Here is an 11,276-nt window from a genome sequence, read left to right as displayed (position 1 = left end):
GGCTAGCGTCAAAAAAAATTTTGTTGAAAATTCATTGTTTGAAGCATGACTTCCAAATGCAAATGTTAAGCAATTCTCGTGAGTCTTGAACTGAGCGGCATTCAGGATCTGACTAAAACAATGGCGGAACGGAGGGCTAGAAGCCCAAAACTAACTCACCATCCTGGCAACTATGGGAGACTTTTGGTGACTGTGGGGAACTGAGCTTGGGAAGCTTTGCCCAGTCTGGCAATAGAAAGCTAAGGCCCTGCAAACACGGTACGTTTAACCAAAAAAAAGGGGGGGGGGATATGTTGTTTTGTAGTTCCTCTGCTTTCTACACAGAACCAAAGCAGTTTTAGTTCAGTAACGAATGTTCACACTTCCACACGGCACTCTTACAAACATGGGTCACTGCTAATAAGCAACGGATGTAGTGGGTACAGAGAAACCTCCTGTCCAGCAAATGCTTTAAGCTTTTCTACGTTCAAGACTTTACTTCCCAGGTGCCTGCAAAGACCCTTACTCTGCCCTGCCCCACCCAACCCGTTCTATTTGGAACGATTGCTGAAAAACACGACCATTCCACAGCAAGTAAGCAACTGACATCCCGAGCCAGAGCTTTCCCTTACAGGACAATGCCAAAGCCAAGCCCAGAATTTTTACTTGCCGATGACCGGCAGCGTGCGAGAGCAGAGCCGGACGCGAGGACTTCCCTCCGGGACGGCAGATCCGCTGGTGCGCGCACACGCATGCGCGGTGCCGGGCTGCAGTTCCGGCTTCCGACCCTCCCGACGACCAAACGTCAGTACCTCAGGGGGGGAGCCGCGCATGCGCGGTGGCGCAATTTTGTTGGTGCTCGCTGCTGTCGCCCGGTGGACAAAACGCAGTACTGCAGCTAGGGAGTCGCGCGTGCGCACTGGCACAATTTTTTTTTTGTGCTCGCTGCTGCCGCCGGGTGGACACAGGTCGGTACTGCAGCTGGGGAGCCGCGCATGCGCAGTGGAGGACTTTCGAGTGCTCGCTGCTGCCGCCGTGTGGGCAAAGGCCGGTACTGCAGCTGGGGAGCCGCGCATGCGCGGTGGTGCATTGTCCCGAGCTCGCCGCTGCCACCGTGTGAACAAAAGTCGGTACTGCAGCTAGGGAGTCGCGCACGCGCAGTGGTGCAATTGTTTTCGTGTTCGCTGCTGCCTCCGTGTGGGCAAAGGTCGGTACTGCAGCTTGGGAGCCCCGCATGCGCGGTGGTGCACTTTCCCCCAGCTCGCTGCTGCCGCCCGATGGACAAAAATCAGTAATGCAGCCAGTGAGCCGCGCATGCGCAGTGGTGCATTTTCCCGAGCTCGCTGCTGCCGCCGTGTGGACAAAAGTCGGTACTGCAGCTGGGGAGGCGCGCATGCGCAGTGACGGACTTTCGAGTGCTCTCTGCTGCCGCCGTGTGGACAAGATGCAGTACTGCAGCTGGGGAGCCGCGCATGCGCAGTGGTGCAATTTGTTTTCGTGCTCGCTGCTGCCGCCGTGTGGACAAAATGCAGTAGTGCAGCTGGGGAGCCGCGCATGCGCCGTGGCGCATTTTCCCCCCAGCTCGCTGCTGCCGCCCGCTGGACAAAAGTCGGTACTGCAGCCAGGGAGTCGCGCATGCGCGCTGGCGCAATTTTTTTTCCGTGCTCGCTGCTGCTGCCATGTGGACAGAGATCGGTACTGCAGGTGGGGAGCCGCGCATGCGCAGCGGCGGACTTTCGAGTGCTCGCTGCTGCCGCCCGGTGGACCAGGGTCGGTACTGTAGCTGGGGAGCCGCGCATGCGCGTTGGTGCATTTTTCCGGGCTCGCTGCTGCCGCCGTGTGGACAATAATCGGTACTGCAGCTGGGGAGCCGCGCATGCGCAGTGACGGACTGTCGAGTGCTCTCTGCTGCCGCCCGGTGGACAAAGTTCGGTACTGCAGCTGGGGAGCCGCGCATGCGCGGTGGTGCATTTTCCCGAGCTCGCTGCTGCCGCCGTGTGGACAAAAGACCGTACTGCAGCTACGGGGTAGCGCATTTTTTCCCGAGCTCGCTGCTGCCGCCGTGCGGACAGAGGGCGGTACTGCAGCTAGGAGTCGCGCATGCGCGGTGGCGCTTTTTTATGCTCGCCCCTGTCGCCCGGTGGACAAAAGTCGGTACTGCGGGTGGGGAGCCGCGCTTGCACAGTGGCGCATTTTAAAGTGCTCGCTGCTGTCGCTCAGGGGAACAGGGTCGGTACTGCAGATGCGGATCTGCGCATGCGCGGTGGGTCTTTGGCTCGCTGCTGCATCCCGGTGGACAAATGTCGGTACTGCAGCCCGGGCGCCGCGCATTGGCGCATTTGTGTTGTGCTCGCTGCTGCCGCCCGGTGACCAAAACTCGGTACTGCAGCTGTGGAGCTGCGCATGCGCGGTGCCGCATTTTCAGGTGCTCGCCGCTGCCGCCCTGTGGACAAAGCTCGGTACTGCAAGCTGGGGAGCCGCGCATGCGCGGTGGCGCCTTCGCCCGACCTCGCTGCTGCCGCCCTGTGGACAACAGTCGGTACTGCGGCTGAGGAGACGCGCATGCGCGCTGAAGCATTCGTTTTGTGCTCGCTGCTGCCGCCCGGTGACCAAAAGTCGGTACTGCAGCTGGGGAGCCGCGCATGCGCGATAGCGGTTGTTTGGGGGTTTGGGGGGTTTTTTGGGGTTTGTTTTTTTTTTTTGTGCTCGCTGCTGCCTCTGTGTGGACAGAAGTCGGTACTGCAGCTGGGGAGAGCTCGCTCTGCCTTGTTGCCATTTAAAATTTCTTCGTATACGTCCTCTTTTTATGCACTTTTAAACTCCTTTTTTTAGTCATATATATGAGTTCTTTTTCTATTTTATCACCCTATATATCTCGATTTAGATTTTTTTCATATTCTACCATCCTTTATATAATAGAGTAGACAGAGGGGTTTCTTGTCAAATCTTTTTACGTATATATAAATAAAATTTTTCAATATACATAAAAATGAGAGATTTTTCTCTGCTTCAATGCCTCACACCCCTATTTACAGTTTTTCATTATTTAATCCCTCCCCCACCAATTCTCAGGCATTTGGGGCTGTCACCCCTTTCGGGGGGTGAACTGTCCCGTGACCCCCCCCCCCCCACTCAACCTGCTCCTCTGCCACATCACCATCGTCCCCCCCAGTGACACTGGGGTGCCCCAATAGACAGCATCACTCCCCAGCCTCCCCTCTTCTTCGTCACACCCAAAAGACAAACAAAACAAGGGAAACTGCCCCAACTGCCACCTCCGTATGTCACCGAAATCGGGAATCAAACTCCTTAACACCAATGTAGTATTAAGAAGCAGGCATTCTTTACTACGGCACCGGATGCACGGGGGATCGCTCCACCTAGCGTGCATACCGCAGGTTACATCAGCCGAAACTTACATTGTCCAGTTACATACATATGCATCAAGTCTCCTGGAATGATAATGCATATTCATTCTATTTCCCGGAACTAATTATCATACTTGCGTGGTCATTACGCATGCGTCCTTGAGCTCCGAGGGGCTTCCGTGGGGGTCTCTGGTGGTCCTCGGTGGCCGTACAGGTGCGTCCTTTAGTCGACCCCTTCTTCTGGACATGCGCAATCCCACCTTGCTTATGTAACTTGCTCCCCTTCTTCATGGTGCGTGGTTCCTAACAATGATTCGGCACCCTTAGCACAAACCAATTATTCTAACCACCCTTGACTCTTTGTCAAGATGGGCTGGGGCTGTACTGGGAACGTAGCAGCATGACCGTACTACTCCTTGTCCAATTGTCTTTGGGCATAGTAGCATAGCCATAGCCATAGGTGTACAAACACAATATTAAAGCATCGTCTAACCTGCTCCTATCTCTATGTTGCTTAGTTACAAAAGAACAAACTAACAATTTTGGTTACATCTGGTTACACTTACTTTCATCAGGCCATTTACATATGTACATGCCCCACCAAAAAAGGGGAGCTCCGCTAGAAAAATAAAGGGGGGGGCAGCCCCCCCAGCCCCTGTCCCGCAGCCTGGCAGCCGCCCCACGCCATAGGGGAGCGTGCCCGAGGACGGTGCCACGTCTCTCGCTCGGCCTCTGCTCCGCCATCTTCCGCCTCCCTTCCCGCGCTGCGACGGGCTCCCCAGGGCAACAAACGGCCCCGGTCCCTCTCGGCCCCGGGCTCTCCCCACCACCTGCGGGGCACCCACCGCACACAGAGCCAGGAGCCTCCAGCCACAGGGCTGGCCCCTGACCCTCACCATGCTTCACCACCCGCAGGGAAACCTGGCCGGGGGGATCTAGGGAGCACCACCAGACGCTTACAGCAAGACCGCTGAAAAACAAAAACCCCACATTCCCTTTCAGCACATGAAAAAAAACCACCACAGCAGAAAGTACAGGGATTCAGTCAGAATAAGGGATAGGAGAGGAGCTGAGCTAAAGCAGGATTCTAGGGAAACGGGTCCGCTCCAGATACAGCGCACGCTTTAACAGCTACACTGACTGCAACGCTTCAAATCCCTATTGAGACCAAGCGGTAGGATTTTCAACACCTTCTTCACCTACAAGTGAACGCTCTTGCTGCTCTTGGAAAACGCCTCATCGCTTCCTTCCAGCACTGCTGCAGGGAGACAACCCGGTGAGGCTGCAGGACAAGGCCGGACCGTCATCAGAATCTACGCTTACGGATCCACCACAACGGCTACGGCCCTCGCGGCTGCTGCTGCTGCTGCACGTCTTGCTGGCTCGGTCAAGAAAGCTGAAAGGGAAGTGTAAACCTTTAGAGAGTAACATGGAAAATAAAGAACACATCTCAGTAATTCACTCTACGCTAAAAAGGTGGCCGTATGTTTATATACATCCAACAACAAGACTTACACTATACAAGCATTTGAGTTTCCTTTTGCATTCATTTACCTTGCACAGCTGGGATACCGTTAAACCATCTCTCTCCAAAATGCACGGTTATAACGTGACTGGGGGGGGTTGTGCGCTATGTCCCTCCTAGTGACATCTGCCCAGCTGCGCTGCCCAAGAGAGACGCTACTCAAGCGCCAGGGAAACGCGCCATGGAAAGAGAGGCAGAAATAAAGCACTGCAGAGCACGCCGTCAAAATACTGGGGAAAACCCCGTAACGTTCAGTTGCCTCTCTCTTGAAACACGGAGAACAAATACCTCACTGCTGAAACACACCTCCTAAGTTGCATGCCACAGCTATTGGGCAGCTACAGTTTCAACAGTGCCAGTCACTTTGTCAATGACACCATTTTAACTTCTGTTTAAAGTTCCAGTTTGATAGAAAAGTCAGTGAGATAAGAGATCCCCCAGACGGTTTCACTGGGGGAAGGGGGGCGCAGAAATCAAATCCCCAGTGCTGCAATACATCAGGCTACCAAAAGGGACCGGCAGATTTGCTAATGCTTTTGGCTGTACCGAAGCATGCAGAGGAACGCCTTTCCATCATATCTCGGCTGTTGCAACCGAGAACCAAAGACCAGCGATGCCATCAGCTTTTGGAAGACGTGCTGGGCTTGGGTCCTTGGAAGGAAATTGACTTTTCTGGGTGTTTTTAAAGAGAGTGAAAAGTCTTGCTGCTGATGACTTCTACTGGCACGTCCAGCCGCTCCGATGGGAAGTTCGTCAAATGCAACTTCTTTGAATGAGAAGGATTGCCAGTCGGGAAAATCTCTTCCCAACTGAAGTCAAAAATTACACACCGTAGCTTCAGGAAAAAGGACCTTCTCGAAGCAGTAACTCACCAAAACCACATCAGGACTCACTGGCGGTACTTACAAGGCTGCTAACGCTTCTTGGCAAAGCCTGGAAAACACGCGGAAGCGACGCCCATTTGTCCCGTTTTGGCCACGTCTCTTCTTTGACCTTGACGGCTTTTCGTACGGATGCTAGGATCGCAGTAAGGCTTTTCAAGTACTCCTACAAGATATTTTAAAACCTTACTGACTGAAAAAGCAGAAAGCTTTTCCCAGGAAAACAAAGGCTCTTTCTTCTGAACACCTGAACTCTTCCCAACAGCTTCTTTCCTCTTTTAGTACAAAATTATTTTCACAGTATCATTTCATAGGAAGCGCACAGAAACAGAAGATTACGCTTTCGGGAAGAGAAAAGAAACGGAGGGAAGTCAGCTTTGCGTAGGCACGCTCCAGAACACGCCTTTTTCTATCCGTAGTATTTGTGTTGAAATACTTCACAGAAAAACTACAGAAGGAGAGTTGGCACATTCTTCACCTTAACTTTCAAGTCCCCGCTACGAGTACCTTCGGAAAAACGCAGGCACACATCGTAGACGTACCGTGGACTTGCAGACCACTACGGATCCTTTCCGTCCGTCTTGCACTTTCCTGGCAGAAGAAAGGGCGACCACGGCGAAATGGTGGCGGCTGACATTCTGCTGAGAGAGGAACATTAAACCTTTAGCATAAAGCTGGGTAGGAATCTAAAGCTTCCTTTTTTGGTGAAGCTTGGTGAAGACTACAACTGAGCAGAGGAAAAAGTGTTTTGCATCATCTTCGGTACACTTGACGATACAGGCCGCTAGAGCTTGGGCACTTTTAGACAACCGTGCCTTTTTTGACTCACGGGCAGCTTTGGTTTGCGCAGCAAAAGCGCAGCAAGAAGACGGCACGCCCTCAGACCCAGAGCGCAACCCTCCGGACGGCCACACGCCCCCGCTGTTTTGAGGAGGAGCCGCCGAGCATCCCTGCGAGCACAGCTGCACGCGCAACATCACTTTCACCTACGCTGATTTCAGCGGATGCAGTTTCTGAAGCTTTACACTGAAAACCGTATCTTGACACTTCGCCACAGGAGAAGCGATCCGTAACTAGAACCCCACAAAAACCTTGAAACACCACTTGCAATCCCACAGCAGCGACAGCTTCAGAACTATTTAGACCAGGAACAAGGGAGAAAAATAAAACCGCTTCATCGCACGCACGGGAAAGCGGCAGAGAAAAGGGTCAGCATTCGTAGCCCTCACAGAAAACAGGCATTCTCCTTCCCTTCCTAAAGCCCTCTCTTGGGTCTAAATACCGCAGCACTACCGTGGCAGTATCGAGAGCAGGGAACAACAGCCCCGCCGCTGGACGTTTACGTAGCGGCATACATAAACAGAGGGACACGTTTTGCCACGCACAACCCTGAACTTCCTGAAAACTCACGTTTACCAAAAAGAGCCACTTGGAGCATACTGCCCAGCAGCGTTTGGCAATAAAACTGCCATGTGGTGGACCCACGCAAATCGCTCGGTAACTTGCTATTTGCTTCCCGTTGTTTTTCTTCCTTCGGAAATTCTACTTGCGGCCAAGTTATTCACTACGGCTTCAAGCATTGACCTTCCTGGGATTACCAGCACATCTACACAGGCAAGTAACTTACCTGCTCTTCTACCATTGTCCAAATTCCAATTACAGTCATGAAAGAGGAGTGAGAGAGAAGAAAAGGAGAGCTCAGGCAGCAAGAGAGCTCTGCAGGCTGCCGCCACTCAGCGTCGCACTCTTCTTTTTAAACCACACACACGCGCCCCCCACAAACAAACAGACCAAAAACCCCGTGACCTTGTACCTTTTTTCTTTCAGAGCTCATCCCTGTCTCAGCACGCCGTCTTGTCAAAGCGTGAAGTGCAGATGATCTGTAGCCCAATGACACTTGCGTGCGATGGATACGTGTTCAGAAGGAGTCCAGATCTGTAAGACAGGTGCCGTTTTGGTGGTTTTAATAATCATCACTCGAGTGCATTGACTGACACGTTTGGAAGGAAACTAACTGCTGTGGTTTAGCCCCAGTCGGCAATTAAGTGCCACCCAGCAGCTGGCTCACCCTCCCCCCCCAGGGGATGGGGGAAAGAAGCCAAGGAGCAAAAGTCAGAAAACTCGTGGCCTCAGATAAGAAGAGGTTAATCATTGGAACAAAACAAGAAGAAGAATGAATTATCATGAGAAGGAAAACAACAAGACAGCAAGAGAGGAACAAAACCCAGGAAAACACAAGGGATGCAAGCCCTCACCACCCGCCGACCGATGCCCAGCCACTCCCCCAGCAGCGATCCCTATCCCCGGCCAACTCCCCCCAGTCTCCATACTGAGCGTGACGCCAGATGGCACGGAATAGCCCTTTGGCCAGCTTCCATCAACTCTTTTGGCCGTGTCCCCTCCCAGTTGCTCGTGCGCCTGGCAGAGCACGGGAAGCTCAAAACTCCTTGACCAGTGGAAGCATTTCTTAGCAACAACTAGAACATCACTGTGTTATCAACATTATTCTCATCCTAAAATCCAAAACACAGCACTCTACCAGCTACTAGGAAGAAAATTAACTCTATCCCAGACGAAACCAGGACACTCATTCCCTTTTAAACATAGCGTCTCCTTGGGGGAAAAAAAATGTGTTAGAGATGGAAAAAAAAACGACAACTCGGGGCTCCCAACCACCACCGAGCAGTGGGGAAATTAACGAAAGTGAAGACAAAGAGCAGCAACGCTGTAATCCTGATCACGGACTTCAGAGACCCTCCAAGTCTACACCTCAAGCCTAGGAATGACTAGTCCTTTTTGGAAGGACAAACTTTTTTTACATAAAACTCCTAGACTGAAGGCTCCACGGAAGAGAATGCGGATTGACCCACAGCACAGCATGCCATCAACGCTCTAATGCAAAAAAAAAAAAATTGAATAAAAATCAAGTTGAAATGTCAGTTTCCATCACATTTCACTCACTCTATTTCTACTGGCGTCTAGGTGCTCCAAAATTAACTCTACTGACACCATAGGTTACTAACAATGTAGTTGTGCATATAAAAAGAAAAGGCTCTTGCCAACTTGCCCATAAAGTTAGTCTGAACAAACAGAAGAGAAACACTTGACCCTGAAGAAGGTAACAGGCAGCTCTTCATTTATCCGAGATGAAAGTTCATTCTTTTACCCGAAAGGAAAACCTTCGGAACTGCCAAGGGACCAATCCAGGAACGAGGCACGCTCCGTTACCCGCAGGTCTTCATCACCTTTTCTGCACTGGCAGCAGATTTGCCTTTTCTCTGGGTTTCAGGTGGAGCATCTGTAGCGTCCCTGAACTCGCAAAGGTTTCTCCCCGCTCCCCCGGCCCCATACGCGCGATTCCCTGAGCGGCAAGCGGGACCGACCACGCGGGATTTTCTGCACGTGACGCCGAAGGTGACACTGGGAAAAGAGGAGGCAAAAAATGATCCTGTTTGTCACACCCAGCCGACGGGGAAAACACAGGGGAGGGTTCTGCCAGAGGGGCCCTGCGGGGCCAGGCCGTGCACCCCGGCAGCTCCAACCGACCGGCCCCTCTCCCCTTTGCCAGGTACCGGGGAGACACCGCTGCCTCCCGCTGCCGCCTCGCCCGCGCCCCCTCGCAGCGGGGCTGCCCCAGGAGAGCCGGGGCACCCCCACCTCGCTCCCACCCCCAGGAACGGGACCGGGAGACGCCCTCCATGCAGGGAGGGGCGCAGGGCGTGGATTTAATCCCCGAGGGAAGAGGCCAGGCTCCCCGCTGGCAGAAGGACCGCTCGCCTCCCTGCTGCTCAGAGACGCTTGCTGGGGACAGCCCGGCCTGCGCCCGGCCGCTCTGCAGCCCCGCTGGGAGCGCAGTCCGGCCGACGGATGCTCCAGCGAATAGACGCTCCGGCTCACGGCCGCCCCCGCTCAGCTAACGTTGCCTCTGGCTAATGCACGCTCCAGACAGCGGACACCCCATCTCCTTCCAGCTCCTCCTCGCTACAGCTCTGGCTAACCGAAGCTCCGGCTCCGCACCGAAGCTCCGCTGGATTTCAGCTCCTTCTCCTTACGAGCTCCAGCTATTTGCCACAGTCTGGGCTTTGGACAAGCTCGGAAAGCAGTCGCTGTCAGAACTTGAATATGACTATTAAACATCACAGCTGGACGCTGTGGAAATACCGATTCATCAGTTTGTACGATTAAGTACTTAAGAACTATTCTCAGCAGCGTACAAAGAAGAGCTGGGCTCCAAGAGGGCGTGCGGGGTCTGAAAAGCACCCTTCCCCCCCCAGAGGCCACCTCAGACCGAGAGGCTGGCCCGGGGCACGCCGGCCTCCCGAACTCTGGGCTCCGACGCGACCAGAGCCCCACCCTCCAGGGAGGGTCCGTGCACCCTGCCCACCCTCTGCTTTCCCCCGCAGCCCCCAACGCCCTCCCCCCGCCCTGCGCAAACAGCCAAACTGGCTTCTGCTTTGGGCCCCCAAACCAGCTCCCATTTCTGAGCCCACAAACCCACCTGCTCAGCCTGTTCTCGAGTCCCAAAAATGCAGCACTTCACCTCTGCTCCTCAGCCCAAAAACGTACCGCTCGGTCCCCTCTGGCAGGTCCTGAAAACGCACGACTCAAGCTGTTTCTCAGCCTCGAAGTCAGCCACCTCAGCCTCTTTTCAAGCCCCGAGAACACAAGACCTGCTCTCCATTTTCAGGCCCCAAACCAGCTCACCCTCTCTGCTTTCCGACCCCTTTGCGGTCCCCATGCGTGATGCTGCGGGGTGGGGGGAGCGGAGCCACCCCACAGCCCTGCACCCCCAGGGCCACACGTGCACTTTTTGGGAGCGCTTGGGCACTGCGGAGGGCCCGGCCCCACACCTCTACAGGGCCGCACCAGCACAGGCAGGGCATCGCTTTATTACGGCTGCTTCCGGCTCGCTTTCTCCGGCACTGGTTGGGGGTGCCGGGCCCGCACCCCAAACCCCCGCAGCCCCAAGCACCCCTGCGGGGAGCCGGGCCCAGCCGCCTCCAGGAACCCCCGCCCGCCGCAGCCGCGGCCCTTCCCCGCCACTCCGGCCACCGGCACCCGCCCGGCGCCGCAGGAGCCCCCCGGGCCGCCGCTGCCCGACCTGCGCCGGGAGCGGCAGAGCCTGCCCAGCTCCACAAGCAGAACCTGAGAGCCAGATGGGGCTGCCCCTACTCCCCCCGGCTCGCACACGGGTTCGGCCCCAAAACCCCCCGACGAACCCCAGGAGAACGCTCGGCCCGGGGCTGCTTTTTCCCCCGCCAGTCCCAAGAGAACAGAGCCTGCACCCGCCCCTATTTCATACAGGGATGGGGAGCAGGACAGAGGACTGGAAAGAGAAAAGGAAGACAAGGGAGAAGACTGAGGTGCCGCCAGAGAATGAAAGGCCGAAAGAAAAGGTCAGAGACGTAGAGGAAATCAAACACAACAGGGACGAGAAGCCCTGCAGAGAGATGGAGCAAGAAAAGGCAGGGTCAGCGAGCAGGACAGAGGGGTAGAGAGGCGGGGGGGAAAGGGAGAATCAAA

At 54.7% G+C, this 11,276-nt stretch overlaps 1 protein-coding gene across 8 annotated transcripts; it reads right to left on the bottom strand.

The window, feature by feature from the left end:
• Nucleotides 1-3,300: 3,300 nt before the first annotated feature.
• Nucleotides 3,301-10,362, bottom strand: LOC140652195 (uncharacterized). Of its 8 annotated transcripts, XM_072862641.1 has the most exons (8): nucleotides 10,252-10,362; nucleotides 8,821-9,173; nucleotides 7,567-7,688; nucleotides 6,296-6,394; nucleotides 5,779-5,919; nucleotides 5,419-5,681; nucleotides 4,551-4,743; nucleotides 3,301-3,650 (listed from the first exon to the last, which is right to left on the bottom strand). In XM_072862641.1, exons 3-7 carry the CDS (start codon nucleotides 7,585-7,587, stop codon nucleotides 4,584-4,586), a joined length of 684 nt encoding a protein of 227 aa, XP_072718742.1. In that variant the 5' UTR covers nucleotides 7,588-7,688; nucleotides 8,821-9,173; nucleotides 10,252-10,362; the 3' UTR covers nucleotides 3,301-3,650; nucleotides 4,551-4,583. The 8 variants fall into 8 exon arrangements, 7 of the variants coding, with proteins under 7 accessions (XP_072718742.1, XP_072718737.1, XP_072718743.1 ...); XM_072862636.1 differs by having other exon boundaries at nucleotides 3,301-4,743; XM_072862642.1 differs by having other exon boundaries at nucleotides 3,301-4,743; nucleotides 6,296-6,391.
• Nucleotides 10,363-11,276: the final 914 nt, after the last annotated feature.

Source organism: Ciconia boyciana, chromosome 5, assembly GCF_034638445.1.
Source record: "Ciconia boyciana chromosome 5, ASM3463844v1, whole genome shotgun sequence".
Taxonomy (NCBI): Eukaryota; Metazoa; Chordata; class Aves; order Ciconiiformes; family Ciconiidae; genus Ciconia; species Ciconia boyciana.
This window is presented reverse-complemented; position numbering and strand designations above follow the sequence as displayed.